The following is a 24,544-nucleotide window of genomic DNA, read 5'->3' as shown; positions in this document are numbered from 1 at the left end:
AGCTCCATTTCACTAAGAAATTTCTGTAGCTGATTCTGTTGCAGAAAACTGACTCAAAGGGAGGAGTGATGGACTTTCTCACATAAAATTGTGAGTGCTCCTGTTCTAGCCGTTGGCACTAAAATTGAACCTGATTTTCAGACACTACAGAAATAGAATGCAGAGTTGCCAGAAGCAATAAGACAGGTGCAGGTAGGGAAGAAATTGTCACAGGACTCACCTTTAAAACCTTACAAACTTCAATTATCTTAGCAACAGAGAGCTGTTTGCTAATTGACAAAGAAAATGAAACTCTGGTATGGGTAGTGCCAGAGGAACTTGGGAAAGATTTTGATTTATTTGATACATGATGTGTCCTCAGGATGGCATCAAGGAACTGATAAAATCATGCAAAGCCAGGAGATTTTAGGTTGGTGGCTAGGTATGAGGGATGATGTGAAACAGAATTGGGACAATTGCTTAACTTGAGTGCAAAATAATCCCACAAGTAAGAATAACACCCATTTCAGACCTCCATGAAATGCAGGACTATGATCCACTTTGCAGATTGACTTTGTGGGACCACTACCTACAAGTAAAAAATAGAAATGACTATCGGTTGGTGATAGTAGACCCACCCTTGAAATGGACAAAGGCTTTCCCAGTGTTGGCCAACATGGGTTTAGCAATGGCTCGTGTGTTGGCAGAGCAGGCATTCTCCTGTTGGGGCTTCCTAGCCTAATGGGAATCAGATCAAGGAATTCATTTTACGGGAAAAATCTTACAAAACTGTTTGCTGGCACTAGGAGTAAAACAAAAGTTCCACATTCCTTGCTGGCTTCAGTCCTCAGGGCAGGTGGAGAGGATGGACAGAACCCTTCAACTGATGCTGTCTCTATGAATGGGAAAAAATTGGGACATCTTAATTCTGTTAGGCCATGTGCCAAAAAGGGCTACTCCTGCTAGTGCAGCAAACCCCACCCCTTTTGAAATAATGGCAGGTAGAGAAATGATTGCCAGAACAAATCATTACTACGTCGAGAAGATACCCATCTTATTCAAATCAGCAATGACATGCATAAATAGAAGGTGCTTTAAAAGATTTAATCATGACAGTGATTTTGAACACCTTATCTCCAATACCTGGATAAAGTTACTTTTAAAGCCGTAATTGTTTTACAAATAGTGTTAGATTTATTTGTATTAATTTGGTATTATTGCTTATGTATTTTGGTAAAACAATATAAATCCCACATGAATGTGTTAACTGTAGCCTCTTATAAACACCTAACCAAGTAGTTTAGTGCTGCCAGGCATTTAATCAAGTCAGCAACAGTGGGGTGGGGGGACCAAATGGACCAGACTCCCATGATCCTCTGTGGATGAACCAAAGTTCCATAATGCTTTGCATCTATAATCCTTTGCACCCAGGGAATCTTAGTGTGTTGTCAAATAATAGATTGTGTGTTATCTCTTGCTCTTATCCATTGACCTTTAGAAAGGGTGTCCATGAAACCAAGAAAGGGGATTCTTGTTACTGCAGATGTTTTCTGTAATTTATGAGCTAATTACTTGTAGGCAGATATTAGCTTATCAGTTATGTAAATGGAGATGTCATGAAAGGAACTCTACAGGCTAACAGACCATAAGAATGGAATTTTCTTTTTCTTTTTTTTTCGTAAATAAGCCTGATATATAAAGAAGTGAACTTCTGAAAGATAGTTGAAATTGTGCTGCAGAACTGCTTTCCTGGATTGGTGATATATTTGCCTTTCTGTATCCTGCTGATTATGCTTTCACTAATAATATTTGATTAATCAGTGGATTAAGCCTGGTTATCTGACCTCTTATTAACAAAAGAATCGAATCTTTAACTAACAAAACCCAGTCCCCTAAAACTGTAGCTGAAATTTTGAACCCCAAATTGTGTCATTATGATGTATACTTACCTTTGTATGCAACCCCATGCTCTGGGCATATCTAAGTCTCTGAGTGCCAGATGCTGGGACTGGACAACAGGGAGTGGGTCTCTTGATAATTGCCCTGTTCTCTTCATTCCTTTGGAAGCATCTGGTATTGGCCACTGTTGGCAGACAGGATACTGGGCTAGATGGACCATTGGTCTGACCCAGCATGGCCATTCTTTCTTATGTTCTTTAGTTAGTAGCTTGGGGAACTCTCTGGCTCTGTGAGTTTTCAGGGATATTCCTTCTTTCATTTGTAATTTTCTCTGTTACTATCTGTCTTCCTTAAGCTATTTAATTTGCTTCTTAGAGGCAGAAGAGGAGTATTTGACTCCAAGTGCTGAATCTCCTAGTGAGAGAAGCCAGCGATTGGATGGGTGGGTGGGTGTCTAAGGGGAAGAGCGGAGGAATGCAAGACATGCAGAACCTTGACCATGGCTTATCTGTTGTTAAACAAAGGAACCAGCAGCCGTGCACAAAAGGGTTCTAATGCAACATCTTGCTTAGGGAGCAAAACAAGATTTTGCCTGAGTTGTGGCCTGAGTTGCTGTTTCCTGCAAAAACCTCGGAGTGGAAGCATTAGCTCCTCCATGGCAGCTGCATCATCCAGACCGATGCTGGGCTTCAGCTTTTATTTTCACCTGTTTAGTTTACTTGACTTTGGCACCACATAGACTCTCTCTCATGCTGGTTCTCTGGCTGTGTTCACACTGGGACTGCATCCACTGGAGTACAAATCCATTGCTTCCACTCTAGTAAAATCAGCGCTGTACCTGCTGGTCAGAGGGTGACACTGGCCCTTCAAGAGGGAGCAGGGCCTGTGTTCCTGGGTCTTATCAGTACCTTCCAATTTGGCCAGTAAACTGGGAAGGATGCCTGGGCTAGTCAGAGCGAATAGCTGCCAGCGATAGCATGTTTGGGACCTGCATCTGGGAGGCTGAAGGCAGGACAGTAACAAGAGGGATTTGCTGGCTGGCGTCCGCGAGCTGGGGCCGAGGAGGGTTGTAGCTCAGGGAGCAGCGGAGGGAGTTGCCTGCTGGCTGGAAGTGGGAAAGCCAGAGGCAAGGGCTGGAGAGCAGTGGAGGGCTTACCCACTGAGCTCTCCAGGACCAGAGAGCTGGACCCAAGGGATAGGGCCAGGGGAGAGAGGGATGCTCCCAGCAGCGAGGCTGTGGTGGTTTCTGTGGGAAAAGCAGCATTGCACCCCACTCAGGGTGCCTGCCCAGGGACAGAGGAGGCCCTTTGTAATAACTGGGCCTGCAAATTTACACTAATTGTCAGCTCAGTTATGGGAAAGGGTATAAAGGCTTATGAAGTTCCCAATAACCTATACAAGCCAATGTTGTCAGGGAGCAGGGCCTACAGCAAAGCCAGTCTCTGGGCAACCTCATGAGCACAGCCAGCCTGTAGGAGGCTGCCTGCTTGATGGGAAGAGTCAGCACGGGCTCTTAACCCCAGCAGCAGCAGTACTTCAGTGGGTGCTCAAATCATTCACCCATGGCTGTGATAGCTCCTCTGCCTGCTTGTCCTAAGCCTTGTTCTAGCCTTGGATCCAGCTCTGCTCCTACCTTGCTTTACTCTAGGTCAGGGATAGGCAACCTATGGCACGTGTGCCGAAGGCAGCACACAAGCCAATTTTTAGTGGCACTCACACTGCCTGCGTCCTGGCCACCGGTCCAGGGGACTCTGCATTTTAATTTAATTTTAAATGAAGCTTCTTCAACATTTTTAAAACCTTATTTACTTTAAATACAACAATAGGTTAGTTGTATATTAAAGACATAGAAAAAGACCTTCTAAAAACATTAGAATGTATTACTGGCACACAAAACCTTAAATTAGAGTGAATAAATGAAGAGTTGGCACACCACTTCTGAAAGGTTGCCTGTCCCTGCTCTAGGTTAGCTGTCCTGACTCTGGGCTCTGATTTCTGACTTCAGACTTTGGCCCTGGGCTCCTATTTCTGGCAAGCAACTACAGCTCTAATCACTGGGCCTGACTCCAGCTCGAACCGCTATGTGTGTTAGTCATGTGACAATAGGAAAATATGCAAAAGGGAGGCAAACAAAATGAATTAGTCCAACCTAAAAGGCCAACTGATATAACTCGAGGGCTGTGTTAAAATTATGCCTGATGAACAAGAATGGGACACTGATGGACTAAATTTGGCATATCAGAAGTCAGGCCTAATTAATGGACAAAATAATGAAAGGATGGACAATTCCACCCATCAATCCCTTTGGGGACCTTAAAGAAAGAGACTTTGGGAGAAAAATTGACCATGGGAGTGAGTTTCATCATCATGGCTGCCACCCTCACCATCTCATCGGGGGAACTCAGGTCTTCTTCATCCTAATTCTGAGAAATGTCCTGACCAGGCCAGGCCAGAGAGAGGGACTCAGATGACATTTCTACCCCTACCAGGTTCAGCTAAATCCCTACCATCATTGGCATGTGACACTTTATCCTCACCCCACCCTATGTGTCTTTTTCTATCCCTTTCTTATTTCCCCTCCCCACCCCCCTTCCTTTTTTCCTTTTCTCTGATACGAGTCTGGCTTAGCCGGCCAAGACTATACATTTTGCAACACTGCTGGTGAGTCTGTGACCAGAAAGGGGCAGCTAAAAGCAATACCACAAACAGCCCTAATGCAGTGAGGGTGCAAGGAGTCAACAACAGAGACAGAAGTTGCATTTTCTGTTCTTTCCTCTCCCCTTTGTGTGCATTTGTCTTCTAGGAAACAGGATTGGACTTTAATGACAACGGCTTCAGTCCATCTTAACTAATTTCTTCTTTTCCTTAAAAAAGATGGTCATTATCTGTAATATGGTCCAAGAGACTGTTAAACAAGTGGGGTTTTCCTTCTACAAACTGTCGCCAGCTGAAGGGAAAGGATATCATGCCATCCCTGGACAGGGAACAAGGCAGGCTGTTAAAATGCAAGCCTTATTTAATACTCTACATTTCAAAAGCTTTAACAACTAGTTTTCTGTCTTTTCTGTATCTGTAATACAAGGTTAAAAGATTTTTAATGGTGCCTTTGCCATGGCGCTAAGCAGGCTGAGGTCTCCATATACCAAAACTTGGGCCTTGTGTAACATTGTTTACTGTTGGACAGTAAGTTGGTTATGCTAACAGCTTTGGCCCAGATATTCCAGCTAAATTAATGCAATAGGTCTCACAGAGTCTGGGCACTGTTAAGGGGCTGGTGTGTGGGGCCTTTTGGGACAAGATGTCTTGAGTTTTAATGAGTGCTTGCACTGGGGTGAGAAATTGACTGTATGTTTAGAACTTTTGTTATGGACTGTTTTGCACAACTTTTTAGAATCATAGATTATTACGATTGGAAGGGACCTCAAGATATCATCTAGTCCAACCCCCTGCTCAAAGCAGGACCAATCCCCAAGTCCCTAAATGGCCCCTCTCCCCAAGGATTGGGCTCACAACCCTGGGTTTAGCAGGCCCATGATCAAACCACTGAGCTATCCTTCCCCACCAGCCTCAAGCCAGCCAGAGAGCCAGAAGTAAAGTTTTTGAAGCCTCTGAAGGAGGGAAACTGAGGTGGGTTCACTGGTTGTGCCCTGACATGCTGAAGGAGGGAGCTCTAGGTAGGACTCGCCCTATGACATTGCTACAGCTATCCTGAAGGAAGATGTGAGGGACACTCTTGGGAATCCATTCAGTAATATGTTCCCAGGGCATATTGCTGTGACTGTTGAAGTGAATGGCAAGTCCCCCCTGTCCCCCAGTGTTTTGACTGGTGTCATAACTTTAGTCCCAGATTTGGACCTTAGCGCCCAAAATATGGGGGCTAGCATGAAAACCTCCAAGCTTAGTTACCAGCTTGGACCTGGTACTTGCTGCCACCACCCAAAAAATTAGAGTGTTTTGGGGCACTCTGGTCCCCCTGAAAAACCTTCCCTGGGGACCCCAAGACCCAAATCCCTTGAGTCTCACAACAAAGGGAAATAATCCTTTTTCCCTTCCCCCCTCCAGATGCTCCTGGAGAGATACACAGACACAAGCTCTGTGAATCCAAACAGAGTGACTCCCCCTCTCCGTTCCCAGTCCTGGAAACAAAAGCACTTTCCTCTTCACCCAGAGGGAATGCAAAATCAGGCTAGCAAATCCAACACACACAGATCTCCCCCTGATTTCTTCCTCCCACCAATTCCCTGGTGAGTACAGACTCAATTTCCCTGAAATTTCTCAGTAAAGAAAACTTTAACAGGTTTTAAAAAGAAAGCTTTATATAAAAAAGAAAGAAAAATACATACAAATGGTCTCTCTGTATTAAGGTGACAAATACAGGGTTAATTGCTTAGAAGAAATATGAATAAACAGCCTTATTCAAAAAGAATACAAATCAAAGCACTCCAGCACTTATATTCATGCAAATACCAAAGAAAAGAAACCATATAACTTACTATCTGATCTCTTTGTCCTTACACTTAGAAACAGAAGATTAGAAAGCAGAAACTACTTCTCCAAAGCTCAGAGAAAGCAGGCAGACAGAAAACAAAACCTCAGACACAAAATTCCCTCCACCCAAAGTTGAAAAAATCCGGTTTCCTGATTGGTCCTCTGGTCAGGTGCTTCAGGTGAAAGAGACATTAACCCTTAGCTATCTGTTTATGACAACTGGCCTCTAGTGGTGGTTCTAGTTATAGTATTCTTTGTTGCAGGAAATTCCTATTGAACTCTTCTAATCAGAAGCCCTTGATGTGTCTTGAGTTTGGCAAACAGAAAAATGCCTGAGGGGGTATTAGTGTACCCCGCCAGTAAGTGCTTCAGGTTCCCCTCTGCGCCTGATTCAAAAAGGATGAGTCTTACAGTCCTAGCAAGGGAGCTTTAGTGTCAGCTGTAGCAATGCATGCGTCCAGATCTCTAGGTCCCTATTTCAATCCCTGCTGTGTTGGTCAAGATGGAGGCTGTCATATTCGCACCAGACTTCAAGAACACTGTCACCAAAAAAACAAACCCTCCCCTGTCTATCTGTACAACATAACACACTTGCAGAAAGACCCACTTTCCACAGCTCTAGTATTAGCTCAATTAAAATTTGGGCCCGGATACCACATTATCCCAATGAAAGCAGAGGCAGCTACAACTTGTGCAACTTGCATACTGCAGCAATGCTGGCGTAGCATTTTGTAGCACTGTTGCAACCATTCTCTAACTCCACTCCACATCAAATATTAACATCATGAGCACTACGGGCATGACTCGTGCTGGAGTTGAGGGGGCCACGAACCTGTATGTCAATGTCCTCTTTGCTGACTAGCCAAGGTAACTGACCTTGCTAAGGTCACTGTCCTAGCTACAGAGTAGCATTGTGGAATGGAGTAGTAGGGAGGCCGTCCCATTGACCTGTGTTTCTGGCCCTGTGCCACCACGTTTTCTAGCTGGCCTCATATTTTGTATGATTGGTCAAAAAAGTTTGGTTTAGGGGATTTCAGTTCTTCCCTCCCATCTCTCTCCTCCCCCCACAACCTTCTCCTCACCCTACCCCCTTTTTTAGTGGCAAAATTTGCATACCCAACTATTTTTGTTTGAAATTGCTTTTTCATCAAAAAACAGTCAAAAGAAGAATCTTCTTGAAAGTAGCACTTTAGCAGATAGAGCTGTGACCTGGGAGTCTTTCTTACCTGCAGAGACTGGAAGCACTTTGGGGCAGATGCTGTCTCTCACTGTGGGTTTGTACAGCACCTAACACAATGGGCACCCAGTCTTGGCTGGGTCCTCTACTGTTAGGGAAGTAAGTGAATAGATGGTCAAGAAACCCATGTTGTTCCACATTAACAGTGAAGCTAGATCCAAAGGCCAGATGACAAGCAGCGATGCCCCAACTTTTTGGAGTTATCCTTCTGCCCACATAGAATAATATTGATCCCTTCCTAGTAGGACAGAAGAAATTAGACAACGAACTCATGCTGAAAATCGTGACAAAACCAAATGTCTGAATCTCTGTAATCAACCGATTGCAAAGACCTCCTTTATTTGCTTCAACCTGAATAAGCTAATGAACTCAGTTAAAAGGATTAAAAACCTTTCAATTCAATTGTAAACATGCTAGTTAAACTAATTGAATTGTTTCATTAGTCTATGGAATTTAAAATGGTCTATAAAATGGGGCCTAATCAATCTGTTTTTCATTCTGACTGCCACATCCTTCTCTTGGGTATGATTTCCCACTGCAGCTCCTTAGTCCCCCTTTTCTGGTTGTGTTTGATTCTTCTTTCGTGTATGTGGTGTTTGACACTGTGGGCCAGACTCCGTCATAGAAATGTGGGGCAGGAAGTGCCAACCAGAAGTCAGCTAGTCCATGTCCCACATGGAACCAGTTGTCAGTAACTGTTTCGCTCTGTGCTGCCAACTTGTGGCCAGAATCCAAAACCAGTAGACACATTTAGTTAGATGCACCACTCATTTTTCATAATCCAAGATTACACCCTTTTGGAAACTGCACCTTTATATTCCAAGGTGGAGAGGAGTGAAGGTTATCATAGAATATCAGGGTTAGAAGGGACCTCAGGAGGTCATCTAGTCCAAACTCCTGCTCAAAGCAGGATCAATCCCCAACTAAATCATCCCAACCAGGGCTTTGTCAAGCCTGACCTTAAAAACCTCTAAGGAAGGAGATTCCACCACCTCCCTAGGTAACCCATTCCAGTGCTTCACCGCTCTCCAAGTGAAAAAGTTTTTCCTAATATCCAACCTAAACCTCCCCCGCTGCAACTTGAGACCATTACTCCTTCTTCTGTCATCAGGTACCACTGAGAACAGTCTGGATCCATCCTCTTTGAACCTCATTCTTCTCTTCTGCAGACTAAACAATCCCAGTTCCCTCAGCCTCTCCTCATAAGTCATGTGTTCCAGCCCCCTAATCATTTTTGTTGCCCTCCTCTGGACTTTTTCCAATTTTTCCACAGTACTCCAGATGAGGCCTCACCAATGTCAAATAGAGGGGAATGATCACATCCCTCGATCTGCTGACAAAGCCCCTACTTATACAGTCCAAATGCCGTTAGCCTTCTTGGCAATGAGGGCACACTGTTGACTCATATCCAGCTTCTCATCCACTGTAACCCTTAGGTCCTTTTGTGCAGAACTGCTGCCTAACCACTCGGTCCCTAGTCTGTAGCAGTGCACTTGTCCTTCGTAGAATCATAGAATATCAGGATTGGAAGGGACCTCAGGAGGTCATCTAGTCCATCCCCCTGTTCAAAGCAAGACCAATTCCCAACTAAGTCATCCCAGCCAGAGCTATGTCAAGCCTAACCTTAAAACCTCTAAGGAAGAAGATTCCACCACCTCTTTAGGTAACCCATTCCAGTGCTTCACCACTCTCCGAGTGAAAAAGTTTTTCCTAATATCCAACCTAAACCTCCCCCGCTGCAACTTGAGACCATTACTCCTCCTTCTGTCATCAGGTACCACTGAGAACAGTCTAGATCCATCCTCTTTGGAACCCCCTTTCAGGTAGTTGAAAGCAGCTATCAAATCCCCACTCATTCTTCTCTTCTGCAGACTAAACAATCCCAGTTCCCTCAGTCTCTCCTCATAAGACATGTGCTCCAGCCCCCTAGTCATTTTTGTTGCCCTCCGCTGGATTCTTTCCAATTTTTCCACATCCTTCTTGTAGTGTGGGGCCCAAAACTGGACACAGTACTCCAGATGAGGCCTCATCAATGTCGAATAGAGAGGAATGATCACGTTCCTCGATCAGCTGGCAATGCCCCTACTTATACAGCCCAAAATGCCATTAGCCTTCTTGGCAACAAGGGCACACTGTTGACTCGTATCCAGCTTCTCGTCCACTGTAAACCCTAGGTCCTTTTCTGCAGAACTGTTTCCTAGCCATTCGGTCTCTAGTCTGTAACAGTGAATGGAATTCTTCCGTCCTAAGTGCAGGACTCTGCACTTGTCCTTGTTGAATCTCATCAGATTTCTTTTGGCCCCATCCTCTAATTTGTCTAGGTCCCTCTGTATCCTATCCCTACCCTCCAGCATATCTACCACTCCTCCCAGTTAAGTGTCATCTGCACTGAGAATGCAGTCCACGCCATCCTCCAGATCTTTAATAGCAAGAATACCGTGGGAGACCGTATCAAAAGCTTTGCTAAAGTCAAGGGATAACACATCCACTGCTTTCCCCTCAGCCACAGACCCAGTTATCTCCTCATAGAAGGCAATTAGGTTAGTCAGGCATGACTAATCCATGCTGACTGTTCCTGATCACCTTCCTCTCCTCTAAGTTCTTCAGAATTGTTTCCTTGAGGACCTGCTCCATGATTTTTCCCTGGGACTGAGGTGAGGCTGACTGGTCTGTAGTTTCTCGGATCTTCCTTCTTACCTTTTTTAAAGATGGGCACTACATTAGCCTTTTTCCAGCCATCCGGGACCTCCCCCATTCGCCATGAGTTTTCAAAGATAATGGCCAATGGCTCTGCAATCACATCCGCCAACTCTTTTAGCACCCCCGGATGCAGCGCATCCGGCCCCATGGACTTGTGCTCGTCCAGTTTTTCTAAATAGTCCTGAACCACTTCTTTCTCCACAGAGGGCTGCTCACCTCCTCCCCATACTGTGCTGCCCAGTGCAGTAGTCTGGGAGCTGACCTTGCTTGTGAAGACAGAGGCAAAAAAAGCATTGACTACATTAGCTTTTTCCAAATCCTCTGTCATTAGGTTGCCTCCCTCATTCAGTAAGGGGCCCACACTTTCCTTGACTTTCTTCCTGTTGTTAACATACCTGAAGAAACCCTTCTTGTTACTTTTAACATCTCTTGCTAGCTGCAACTTCACGTGTGATTTGGCCTTCCTGATTTCACTCCTGCATGCCTGAGCAATAATTTTATACTCCCCCCTGCTCATTTGTCCAATCTTCCATTTCTTGTAAGCTTCTTTTTCCCGTTTAAGATCAGCAAGGATTTCACTGTTAAGCCAAGCTAGTCGCCTGCCATATTTACTATTTTTCTATGCATCGGGATGGTTTTTTCCTGCAAGCTCAATAAGGATTCTTTAAAATACAGCCAGCTCTCCTGGACTTCATTCCCCCTCATATTATTTTCCCAGGGGATCCTGCCCATCAGTTCCTTGAGGGTGTCAAAGTCTGCTTTTATGAACTCCAGGATCTGTATTCTGCTGCTCTACTTTCTTCCTTGTGTCAGGATCCTGACCTCAACCATCTCATGGTCACTGCCTCCCAGGTTCCCATCCACTTTTGCTTCCCCTACTAACTCTTCTCAGTTTGTGAGCAGCAGGTCAAGAAGAGCTCTGCCCCTAGTTGGTTCCTCCAGCACTTGGACCAGGAAATTGTCCCCTACACTTTCCAAAAACTTCCTGGATTGTCTGTGCATCGCTGTATTGCTCTCCCAGCAGATATCAGGGTGATTAAAGTCTCCCATGAGAACCAGGGCCTGTGATCTAGTAACTTCTGCTAGTTGCCAGAAGAAAGCCTCGTCCACCTCATCCTCCTGGTCTGGTGGTGTATAGCAGACTCCCATCACGACATCACCCTTGTTGCTCACACTTCTAAACTTAATCCAGAGACTCTCAGGTTTTTCTGCAGTTTCATACCAGATCTCTGAGCAGTCATACTGCTCTCTTACATACAATGCAACTCCCCCACTTTTTCTGCCCTGCCTGTCCTTCCTGAACAGTTTATATCCCTCCATGACAGTACTCCAGTCATGTGAGTTATCCCACCAAGTCTGTTATTCCAATCACATCAAAGTTCCTTGATTGTGCCAGGACTTCCAGTTCTCCCTGCTTGTTTCCCATGCTTCTTGCATTTGCGTATAGGCACTTAAGATAACTCGCTGATTGTCCCGCTTTCTCAGTCTGAGACAGGAGTCCTCCCCTCTTGCACTCTCCTGCTCGTGCTTCCTCCCGGTATCCCATTTTCCCACTTACTTCAGGGCTTTGGTCTCTTTCCCCTGGTGAACCTAATTTAAAGCCCTTCTCACTAGGTTAGCCAGCCGGCTTGCAAAGATGTTCTTCCCTCTCTTTGTTAGGTGGAGCCCTTCTCTACCTAGTACTCCTCCTTCTTGGAACACCATCCCATGGTCGAAGAATCCAAAACCTTCTCTCCAACACCACCTGCATAGCCATTCGTTGACTTCCACAATTTGACGATCCCTTCCCAGGCCTTTTCTCTGCACAGGGAGGATCAAAGAGAACATCACTTGCGCCTCAAACTCCTTTATCCTTCTTCCCAGAGCCACGTAGTCTGCAGTGATCCGCTCAAGGTCATTCTTTGCAGTATCATTGGTGCCCACATGGAGAAGCAGGAAGCGGTAGCAATCTGAGGGCTTGATGAGTCTCAGCAGTCTCTCCATCACATCGTGAATCCTAGCTCCTGGCAAGCAGCAGACCTCTCAGTTTTCTTGGTCGGGGCGGCAGATAGATGACTCAGTCCTCCTGAGGAGGGAGCCCCCAACTACCACCACCCTCCTCTTTCTCTTGGAAGCGGTGGTCTTGGAACCACCATCCCTAGGACATTGCATCTCGTGCCTTCCAATAGGTGGAGTCTCCTGCTCCCTTCTCTCTGATGTACCATCTGGTCCACTCTCCACATTAGTACCTGTGGAAAGAACATGAAAACGGTTGCTCATCTGTATCTCCATTGCTGGTACATGGATGCTCCTTTTTCTTCTGGAGGTCACATGCTGACAAATTTCTTCACCGTCCCTCTCTCCCCTCTGCACAGTCTGCTCTGATTCTTCAGGATGTTGTGCCCATAGAAGCATATCCTGACGTCTGTCCAGGAAATCTTTATTTTCTCTTATGCAGCACAAGGTTGATACTTGTTGCTCCATACCTCGAACCTTCTCTTCCAGTATGGAGAACAGCTTGCACTTTATGCAGACAAGGTCACTTCTGTCCTGTGGAAGAAAGACAAACATGGCACAGCCTGTGCAGGTTACAACAGCTGAATGCTCACCTTCCATATTTTCTTCCTTCTAAGAGCTTCCTCAGCTGTTGCAGCAATTCACAGAAGCTGGTGATATGAAATCCTCAGTGGCCCAGGCAAACTCCCAGGCAAACTCCTTCTGTTAGCTTCCACTGTTCACAGCTCAGCTGGTTCACTGCTGACTGCCTTTTTAGAACAGTCAGGCCCACTGAAGGCCCACCTGGAACAAAGCACTCCCAATTCACACTTTTCAAACAAACAATCAAGCACACAGTCAAACTGCCAAACTGTTCCCTGCAACTAGGGTGACCAGATGTCCCGATTTTATAGGGACAGTCCCGATTTTTGGGTCTTTTTATTATATAGGCTCCTATTACCCCCCACCCCCTGTCCCAATTTTTCACATTTGCTGTCTGGTCACCCTACCTGTAACAGACGCTCTGCTACTCACCAACACAGCTCCCCTAATGCAGCACTTAGCGTAACTTCTCTCGGACAGAGCCCAGGGAAACTCCCTCTGTTAGCCTCCTCTGTTCACTGCTCAGCTGGTTCACTGCTGACTGCCATTTAAGAACAGTTAGACCCGCTCAAGACCCATCTGAACAAAGCACTCCCAATTTAAAACTTTTCACTCAAACAATCAAACAATCAAGCACACAGTCAAACTGCCAAACTGTCCCTTGCAACAGATTGTTGAACCTCATCAGATTTCTTTTGGCCCAATCCTCTAATTTGTTTAGGTCCCTCTGTATCCTATCCCTACCCTCCAGTGTATCTACCACTCCTCCCAGTTTAGTGTCATCTGCAAACTTGCTGAGGGTGCAGTCCACACCATCCTCCAGGTCATTAATGAAGATATTGAGAAAAACCAGCCCCAGGACCAACCCTTGAGGCACTACATTTGATACCAGCCATCAACTAGACATGGAGCCATTGATCACCACCCGTTGAGCCCGACGATCTAACCAGCTTTCTATTCACCTTATAGTCCATTCTTCCAGCCCATACTTCTTTAAGTTGCCAGCAAGAATACTGTGGGAATGCTGTTATGTAGCAGCACTTCAAACTGTGGCGTTAAACAACATTCCCATCTCTGCCACTGCCTAGCTATGTGACCCTGGGCAAATCACTTTGCTTCTCTGCCACTCAGTTTCTCCCCACGCCCTTTGTCCAGTCTAAGACTGTAAGCTATTTGGGATAGGGACTGCCTAACTGTGGCCACGTCTTCACTATGCACCACTGATGGTGGCGTGTAAAGTACGTGTAGCTATGCACCGTGATGAAAGCAGGTTGCATCCATGTTATAGTATGTAGCTACAAGTGTCTGGCAGAGGAAGGCAGCAGGGAAAGGCTCCATCTCTGCTGCCGGAGGCTTTTCCTGCTGGGGGCTATGCATGTATGTACATTACACACCACTGAAAGACACACACAGTGTAGATATACCCACTATATATGTACAATGCCTAGCACAACTGAATCCCAAACTCTTCTGAAGCTCCAGGTATTGCTGTAATACAAATATATAATAGGCTATCTGGGCAACATGCATCCATGTGCTTTACTCTGCCCTCTTTTCCATAGCTGTCATGACTGGGACATGGGCAGGCTGACCCAGTAGGGGCAGGTAGCACAGTGGATGCAGCCCTGAGCAGGAGAAACCCAATTGCACAGACAATTTCCTGCTCCTCTGCTTGGTTTCAATAGGAGAAGTGAACAATCCGGACTCCTGGAGTTCCACCAATGAGAGCCCAGGAGTAGAGTCCTCTGTCAGGGTTGAGCTTCTCATTCTGGCAACTGTTACCAGGTCTCTAGGAGCCAAAAAGTTCTGATTGCCTACCTCAGAGCCCTGTGGACCAGGGTTTGGGACCCGTGGTCCCTGATCACACCAAATGATTTTTCTCCCCTTGTCCATTGAACTCTCTGTCCCACCAGGCACTACGCTGGTTCTCGGCTCTCCTGGATGAAGTCGCATTGATCTTCCTAACTGGCCCCTGTGTACGATTGTCCTTCAGCTCTCATTCACTCCCATCCTTCAGATCCTCAGCAGCCACTCTCTGCTCCAAAGTTCTCCTTTACAGATGTGATTATGCAAATAATTTCCAACAAATAGCCACTTCAAAAAAATGACAAACTGGTCCAGACTACTTGTGAACAGCGAATGAGGCTGAATGTGCCAGTTACATCATGTGGTGGATGCTCTGTGTTTGTATCCATATGAACAGATGAAGGGCCAGTCAGTAGCCCTCAAAAATATGCGAGGTCAGTCCTAGTTTTTGAATAACCAACACAACTTCTTCTTGTCCACTGCTACTAACCAGCTGCACACAACAAGTTACTTGCCATGGATTATTCATGCAGCTCCAGCATTGTGCAATCTCTGACACACAGATCTACTGCAGGGAGACGTGTATCCCACGGATCTAGGGCTAGGCAATGACTTATGGGTTTGTTTAGGTCTAGCACTCACTGGCGAAGGGACTCTGTGCCTAGCTTGTGGCTGGTCAGAAGGAAGTGCCTGCACATTCGGAGTCAAAGGAAGGCATGTGGAAAATCTGGATGAGCCAGACATCCTGAAGAGTGTACAAATAGGGTTTCACTAGATACCTCAGCTTTCTTTAGCACAGGCTGACAGGTGAATATACACCCGTTTCGCTGCTAGTGGGGTTTGTGCTGTGTGCAAACAAGGACTAGAATCATCACTGGTGTCCCAACAATCCCTCTCTAGGGCTGAAATGAGGAGTAGCACACTCCTAACAACACTTTGTATTGACAACATGGCAAGAACTAACCGAGGTATTGAGACTCCACCATTCTGGGAAGAACCAGTAGCTGACAGGACAGTGGGGACCAGACAGACAGCATATAAGAAGCCTTCTATAAAATAGCCCTTGGGTGAATGGGTGGTTTAGGTTCCCCAGATGCTGAGCCCCATCCCGCTTCCTCTCAGAACATGACTAGATCACCCCACTTCCATGTATTCCTTTCTCTCCCTCCTGTTACTACAACTCTGGGGATGTGATCTAAGACTATTTCCAGCCTGTTTGCAGGGTCTGTTGCTTCTAGGAACCACTCTGCGTGGGCTGGAAAGTGGAGTCAGAGCCAAGTGGGATGTGGAAGGAGGGCATTTAGGGAATCATTGTCATGCTATATCCAGATGGGAATCAGGGTTGGTCACCACTGCCCAATGACCCCAGGTGCTGTCTGGAATAGCATCACCTAGACAATTTATTTCTGAAGCAGAGAGCTCAAATCTCCAAGCTCCTCCTCGCTTTCCATTCCAGGTATGCTAAATTCCAAAAATCACCACCAATACTATACAGACATGTCCTTACACAGCCCTGCGAGTGAGTCCTGCCTCCTGTGATATGGTGTGTAAAAGTGGCTTTTTCTTTAAGGGAAGCTCCTCCCACATTTCAGTTGTGTTTCTGAAAATAATAGGTTCCAGGAAAGGCAATTGCTTTCCCCTGTGCCTGCCTGAAACCCACTCACAGTCATCAGGGACTCGGCTGGAGAAGAGAAGGAGCAAAGGTAATGGCAAAAGCGGGACATCACTTTGGGGAGGCTAAAAAGAGAGAAATGGCTAAAGTGATTGTAAAAGTGAAATGCAGAGTGGACAGCTGATAACTGTGAGTTTAACATTCCTGCAGATCTTGGGCAATCAATCACCTCCATTTCATTCCATTATCTGTTTCACATCACTGGGTGTTAATAGGAATCAGAACAAGCTACCACTATATTTATAGAGAGAGTGAGCGTGTGTGCAATATTTCTGTCCATAAAGGTGGCCTAGTCTTCTCTAATAAAGTTCTAGGCCATTCTGCTGAAATGCTGTGGTTTCTGCTCACTGACAGCTCTAGGTACTGAAGAGGTGTGCTTCGTCTCTGCTGCAGGGGACCATGGTACAGAGAGTGGCAATCATTGGAGCTGGCGTGAGTGGATTGGCCTCCATTAAGTGTTGTCTGGACGAGCGATTGGAGCCCACCTGCTTCGAGAGAAGCGATGACATAGGAGGGCTCTGGAAATTCACAGTAAGTGGGAAGCTCATTGGCGGATGACAAAACATTCTTTATTTCAGAATATGGCTGGTCTTGTCACATCCCAGCTGTCACTCCATTCTGCATACACCCTGTCTTGTATCTTGCTTTCCCTGATGCCTATAGTCTGGTTTGCTCTTCAGGAGAAGCATCTGTTAATTGTTTAGAACAGATCACTAACTTTTGAGCACCATGTCTTTCTATGGCACTTGCACAGGGTGGTGAAATCTATGCTAATGGTCACTTTACTAACCACAGTCACAGCCACAGACTGATTTGGAGAAAAGCTGAGCACCTCCAACTTCAGGTTAAGTAGAAGGGAGCTGTGGGTGCTCTGAAAATCACCCGGTCAGTCCCTGTAAAAGTTCCTTTGTGTTAAGGACCTGTGGAGGCTTTATTGAGATTTCACTGCTTAAGCAGGGCTGGCCGGGGGGGGGGGGCAAGTGGGGCAATTTGCCCCAGGCCCTGGGCTCCGCAGGGGCCGCCACGAGAATATAGTATTCTATAGTATTGCAGGAAGTGGGGGGAGGGTCAGATAGGGGGCAGAGCCAGGCTGTTTGGGAGGCACAGCCTTCCCTACCCTAAAGCTCATTCACCAGTTTGAGGCTTGCAGAAGGGCCAAGCTGTTAACTTTTCCATTAGGGCTACCATCACTTTCACTTCTCAAATGCCAAATTATAGTCTGTATTTAATTTCAGTGTCATAGGGAGATTAGTGTCAGGGGAGGGTAGCTTCATTTAAAATTAGCCACTGGGGGAGAGATCACATGAGAAGAGCAATATCCTACAGCACCTACCTCCTTCCCGCCCCTACCAAGGGAGACCCACCCCCCTCCCCTGCATTCCCTGAGGCTTCACAGGGGTTAATTCAGTGGTTCTCAAACTTTTGTCCTGGTGACCCCTTTCACATAGCAAACCTCTGAATGCAATTCCCCCCCCCCCTTATAAATTGAAAACACTTTTTTTTATATTTAACACTATTATAAATGCTGGAGGCAAAACAGGGTTTGAGGTGGAGGCTGACAGCTCGTGACCCCCAGTAATAACCTTGTGACCCCCTGAGGGGTCCTGACCCCCAGTTTGAGAACCCCTGGGTTAATTTAATTTTAGCACCCTGTGTCCATTCATATGTATGTGCTACTTTGAGCATTTCAGTTTTCACAACATAGGCTCATGCCAGATTCTGGAACAAGCTCAAATGCTCAGTTCGTGGCGTATGTACATAAACTATACTAAAGACAAACCCACAGTAACCGTCTCTAGTTTGTGAGGGACCCCCTGGAGCCAGTCTCTAGGAAACAGATAAATGCATGGAGGTTAAGTCTATTAATGGCTATTAGCCAGGATGGGTAAGGAATGGTGTCCCTAGCCTCTGTTTGTCAGAGGGTGGAGATGGATGGCAGGGGAGAGATCCTTGATCCTAACCTGTTAGGTTCACTCCCTCTGGGGCACTTGGCATTGGCCATTGTCTGGGCTGGATAGATACTGGGCTGGATGGACCTTTGGTTTGATCCAGTATGGCCGTTCTTATGTTCAAACCTACATGAACCCAAAGTTATGGAGACAGATATAAGTCAAGGAAGCCAGTAGAGTATGAGAAACCTGGAAAAATCTCGGACTGGATGGGCTCAGGTGTTTGGTCACAAGCTGAGGTGGTTCAAAAGTTTTGGATATTTTTAAGCAGAATTTTTTATTGTTTCTTTAAACAATCAAACACAGCAAGCAGCCAATATTTGGCCACACACTTCTGAAACCCCAAACCATATTCAGGTTTTGGCAGACTAATTTCAGCTTTTCAATTAAAAAAACCACAACACATTTTGAAGGAAAGCAGACATTGTCTGTGATTTTTTTCTGCTTTTTAAAAACCCCTAGTTTTCGATCCAAAAAAAGTTTTGACAGAAAATATTTGTCCAACCCTTTTAATGAGCTTTAGTGCCTTTTTGCACTAGCTGATTCTGAGAACCAGTGATACCTTGTAAAGCATTTTTCTCAAAACTGGGTTTATGTCAAGATGCGGAAGGTTTATTTTCCCAGGGCTGCCCGTGGGGGGGAACAAGTGGGGCAATTTGCTCGGGCCCCTCGGGGTCCCCATGAGAATATAGTATTGCAATTTTTTTTATGGAAGGGGCCCCCAAAATTGCTTTGCTCCAGGCCCCCTGAATCCTCTGGGCGTCCCTGGTTTGTTCTGCCTCTTGGCCCTTCTTGAAGATCTACAAAGCATGTGGCATATCCCGGATGCTGCCCTAAACAGCAGCTATATGCTGATTTGCACCCACTCTGAGATAGGGTGACCAGATGTCCCGATTTTATAGGGACAGTCCCGATTTTTGGGTCTTTTTCTTATATAGGCACCTATTACCCCCCCACCCCCGTCCCAATTATTCACATTTGTTGTCTGGTCACCCTACTCGGAGAGCTAGGATGACAAAACCACACATGCGTCTTGACTGTGATTTGACATAGGATTTCAACTCAGGCTTTCAGAGGGACAAGGCTAGTGCCTTAATCTACCTCCCTTTAATACGAATATGAGAGTTCGGAATGTAGAAAATACAGAAAATTAAGAACACAAGAATGGCCATACAGGGTCAGACCCAAGGTCCATCTAGCCCAGTATCCTGTCTTCCAACAGTGGCCAATGCCAGGTGCCCCAGAGGGAATGAACAGAACAGGTAATCGTCAAGTGATCCATCCCCTGTGCCCATTCCCTGCTTCTGGCAAACAGAGGCTAGAGACACCATCCCTGCCCATCCTAACTAATAGCCATTGATGGAACTATCCTCCATGTACTTATCTAGTTCATTTTTGACCCTGTTATGTGTGGCTATTTGGCTTTGTATGCTCATGAAATGCAAAGGTCTAATGCGACCCTATTGAAATTAGTGCTAAAAATCCCATTGATTCCAGTGGGTGCAGGCTGTGGCCGGAGTTGGTTAGGATAGTACAGGGGGAACTAGCTGGGAGCAATAGTATGTAATTTAGAAAAAAAGAGTTGGACTGAACATCCCGACAGAGGAGGTTTAAAACTTGACCAAGGCATTGAGAAATAAAACGGGTGGGAAGAATCTTGCATTGGCAAGATGGGCATCAAACAGAGAGCCCCACTGGAGCCTTTTTAAAAAATCAGTGTCACATTAGCTGTCCAGCAGCCATATGGTGCAGAGGCTGATCTAAGTGATAAGCTACACACAACAGTTAGTAGTTCTGCAATTTCATATATGAGTGAAGACTGATGCAAAGAATTCATTTAGCTTCTCCATTATGGCCTATATCCCTCCTCCCAGCACCATCATCTCATCCATACATCGAGCCCCTGCAGTTCTGCCTGCTTTACTGGCCCTAGTTGTGGAACTAGAACCATTTCAGAGAATGCTACTATGGAGGTCCTGGACTTCAATCCTAAATTTGGCCGCCAGGCTCTCTCTCCTACCTTTCCCTATGTCATTGGTTCTTTCATGCACCATGACCATCAGCTCCTCCCCAGCACTGCACATAAGTCTGTCTAGATGTCTCGAGATCCCCAAGCTTTGCACCTGGCAGACAATTCACTGTGCAGTTCTCCTGGCCATCACTTGTTCAAACTTGTTGACAGTGATATTGTGTTTAAACAACAGGGTTGTGGTTTCTCGGCCTGTTGCTTAAGAATAGCCAGGCTGTCACGCAAAGAGTCATTAATCTGTTAGCATCTGAGACAAAGGAGAGGAACTTTAGGGGGATCCTGTATTTCTTCAATCAGTTAAAGTGAGTGTGGTGAATAAAGGCAGGGCCCATCCCAGATGTTTATAAAGGTCCTTATCTCAACAGGTAAAGATACTCCTGTATTTGCAAGGAAAATCCAGCTAAGAAGCATGCAGTTGACAAAGGTTCAACTCCCTTTTTTGCACCTCATTGCCTGTTAATAGGGAACTATGTGTTTTGTTCTGTTTTCATTACATAACCCTTCTTACTTCACATTCCCATTTGCAGAGCACAAGTCCAAATGCACCCATATCAGGTAACTTTAAACACTCAGCATGAATTGGCAATGGCCTACTTTAACCCTTAGGTCACTGGCAACTTCCCAACTACTGATCAAATTAATGCTTAGCAGAGAAGTATCAGCGGGGCTCTCTGTTTTATGCCCATCTTGCCAATGCAAGATACTTCCCACCCGTTTTATTTCTCAATGTCTTGGTCAAGTTTTAAACCTCCTAGGAGATTAGTGCTTGCCCTGTAATAGGCTGCAGTCTGATATTCAGCCGTTCACTGTCTCTAGATACGCATATACAGCAAACAATAAAACAAACCCATGGCAGAGATTCTCGTTGCTTAGGCTACAGCACTAAAAATAGCCACGTAGACTTTCTGGCTTGGGCTGGAGCTCTGTCTCTGAAACCCACCCCATGTTGAACAGGAGAGACAATATTGGAACTCAAGCTGTGTGGAAGCCTGTTTGTTTTTCAGTAACATGTAGCTGTTTTCTTTAATAAATGCCTCCCAGTGAAGACAGCCAGCGATTCCATATATCATGCCATGCACCACTTCCCCTCTGAGACTAATATACAACAAAATAGATCTGTCGGGATGTTCAGTCCAACTCTTTTTTTTCTAAATTACATACTATTGCTCCCAGCTAGTTCCCCCTGCACTATCCTAACCAACTCCGGCCACAGCCTGCACCCACTGGAATCAATGGGATTTTTAGCACTAATTTCAATAGGGTCGCATTAGACCTTTGCATTTCACGAGCAGACAAAGCCAAATAGCCACACATAACAGGGTCAAAAACGAACTAGATAAGTACATGGAGGATAGTTCCATCAATGGCTATTAGTTAGGATGGGCAGGGATGGTGTCTCCAGCCTCTGTTTGCCAGAAGCAGGGAATGGGCACAGAGGATGGATCACTTGACGATTACCTGTTCTGTTCATTCCCTCTGGGGCACCTGGCACTGGCCACTGTTGGAAGACAGGATACTGGGCTAGATGGACCTTCGGTCTGACCCTGTATGGCCATTCTTATGTTCTTAATTTTCTGCATTTTCTACATTCCGAACTCTCATATTCGTATTAAAGGGAGGTAGATTAAGGCGCTAGCCTTGTCCCTCTGAAAGCCTGAGTTGAAATCCTGCGTTGAATCACAGTCAAGACGCATGTGTGGTTTGTCATCCTAGCTCTCCGAGTAGGGTGACCAGACAACAAATGTGAAAAATTGGGACGGGGGGTGGGGGGTAATAGGTGCCTATATAAGAAAAAGACCCTAAAATCGGGACATCTGGTCACCCTATCTCAGAGTGGGTGCAAATCAGCATATAGCTGCTGTTTAGGGCAGCACCCAGGATATGCCACATGCTTTGTAGACCTTCAAGAAGGGCCGAGAGGCAGGACAAAGACAAACAGGAGGAAGTTAGAGGAAGGGGAATGCTATATCGGGATCTTTATCCACATCAATTAGGTTCACTGTTGGCAGCACAGTAAAAGTGGATCTTTAAATAGGGACAGGTGAGGCCTTGTAGATGATCTCAGAGAGATTGAACCAAGCCTAGGTGGCTGCGAAGAAGGAGGGGATTGTGCAAAAATCTGACGAACAAGCAGACAAAGAGGGGGTGTTGGTGGAACAGAGGGGATGGGGAGCCAAATTCCTTGCCCTGCTTTGAGCATTGGTTTTATGTTAGCAGCTCTCTGCAGCAAAGAAACCACAGACCTCCTGAGGACTTGAACTATGGTCTCGGCCAGTAAATGGAGGAGGAGTTGATGATAATAGTCTGCATCTGTTTAGAGTCTTTCATCTGAGGATCTCAAAGTGATCTTAGGCTGTGGCTACACTTGCAGCTCTACAGCGCTGGGAGTTAGCTGTCTTCGTACAGCTTTGTAGGGAAAGCGCTGCAGTGTGGCCACACTGACAGCTACCAGCGCTGCAGTGTGGCCACATTTGCAGCATTTGCTGCGCTGTTCAGAGTGGTGCATTGTGGGCAGCTATCCCAGCGTTCAAGTGGCTGCAACGTGCTTTTCAAAAGAGGAAGGTGGGGTGGAGTTTGACAGGGAGTGTGGGGGAGACAGAGAGAATAGATTTTTGGAGCTGACATTGTTGTCAGCTCCCTGCCTTGCAAGTTCTAAGGACTGGAAGATACACAGCACCTACCTTCAATCATTTTAAAAGTTTCGACCCCTTCCCTCACCCCTCTCTTATTCACTAAATGCAAATTATGCACTCCTAAATAGCCTTCAGACCACATAAGCAGCTGCTCAACACCGACTCCCCCCTCTCCCTCCACCGTGTGACTTCTCTCCTCAAGCAAACAGCTGTGAACATTCCAAAGCAATTCCCCTGCCTGACTCCGCTCGCTCGCTGGAGCAAACAGCAGCTGTGTTTGTTTTTTAGATAAGCAGCTCCAGGGTGCCCGGAGTTCAGCCATTCTTCCAGTTTGTTGTGAACATGCATTCTGGGATACCTCCTAATAACCTGGAGGCCAATTACAGCGCTTTTGGTGGCCACACTTGACGAGCAGCACTGCATCACCAGCACTGCAATCGTTACACCCCAAGCAGACCAGGTGTACAGCCAGCGCTGCAGCCAGGGAGTTGCACCGCTGGCTGTGCCTTGCAAGTGTGGACACAGAGTAAGTTGCAGCGCTGTAAACCCACCACCAGCACTGCAACTCTCCAGTGTAGCCATGGCCTTAGCTAGCGTAGTATTATTATCCCCCTTTTATAGATGGGAAAACTGAGTCACAGCAACCTTGTCTCTCTCAGCAGTGAAGTAACTTTCCCAAAATTTCACAGCTGGCCCGTGGCACAGCTGGGAATGTAACTCAAGTCCTGGTTCCTGGTCACCTTCCCCAGACAACACTCCCTCCAACTTTGTTTTAAAGAGTATTGATTTGAAGTTATGCATATGTTCTTTCTTCCCTGCCTGTGATAGAATCTGAGAGACTTTGTGAAAGGAGCATAGGATTGGAGAAGGCAACAGCACTTCTGTACATCTATTATATTAAAGCTTGGAGTCCTCTTTCTTGACTGGATTTATTTTTATACCAAACATTTCTCTCCGTCCTTAGTGGGATTTGACTGGTGAATTCTGTACTCTGTAATTACGTGGTAAAAACATGGGCCCTGATTCAGCAAAGCACTAAAAAACACAGTTAAATTTAATCCCATTGAAGATGGGACTTAAGCATCTGCTTAATTTGAAGTACATACTCAAATCCATCCCTATTCAGCAAAATGTGCTTAAGTGCCTTGTAGAATTGGGACTTAGGGGTCTGATACTGCTTCCATTGAAATCAATGGGAATTTTGACCTTCTAGCATATTTCTCTGTAATTGTGGGATAGCCGACATTTTGACTAGCACGCTGGAGTTCAAACCAGGCAGGTACCTCAGGAGCTAAAAGGATGAGTTTCCCCACCTGGAGCTGAAGAGTCACAGCAGACTCACCCAGATAGAGGAGAAGATGGCATGCACACGGAACATGGGTTACAATGGCACGTCTCCAAATAACCCAGTGTTGCTAACCCCAGGTGTTCAAAAATCATAAATCAGGCCTGAAAAGATCACGAGATTGGCATAAAAATCATGATTTTTTAAAAATGGTAAATCTGGAGTTCTTCTTACTTGCCTCCAAGGGACACTCAGGTCACATTTTCAAGCTTTTCTGTGCAACCATGGGC

General features: G+C 45.8%; 1 protein-coding gene across 4 annotated transcripts in view; it reads left to right on the top strand.

Annotated features, from left to right (window-relative positions):
* Nucleotides 1-24,544, top strand: part of LOC115656629 (dimethylaniline monooxygenase [N-oxide-forming] 3-like) — a 64,721-nt gene that overhangs the window by 28,466 nt on the left and 11,711 nt on the right. The window contains exons 1-2 of one of the 4 annotated variants that reach the window (XM_030573613.1): nucleotides 16,304-16,389; nucleotides 16,713-16,889. In XM_030573613.1, the coding sequence (XP_030429473.1) occupies nucleotides 16,758-16,889 (132 nt within the window). In that variant the 5' untranslated portion in view covers nucleotides 16,304-16,389; nucleotides 16,713-16,757. Of the gene's footprint in view, nucleotides 1-16,303; nucleotides 16,390-16,712; nucleotides 16,890-24,544 lie in introns of those variants that run through there. The other 3 variants (XM_030573617.1, XM_030573616.1, XM_030573614.1) reach the window with 3 other exon arrangements.

The sequence above is a fragment of the Gopherus evgoodei genome, chromosome 8 (assembly GCF_007399415.2).
Source record: "Gopherus evgoodei ecotype Sinaloan lineage chromosome 8, rGopEvg1_v1.p, whole genome shotgun sequence".
NCBI classification, from domain to species: domain Eukaryota; kingdom Metazoa; phylum Chordata; order Testudines; family Testudinidae; genus Gopherus; species Gopherus evgoodei.
Note: the sequence above shows the minus strand (reverse complement) of the source record. Positions and strands in the feature narration are given on the sequence as shown.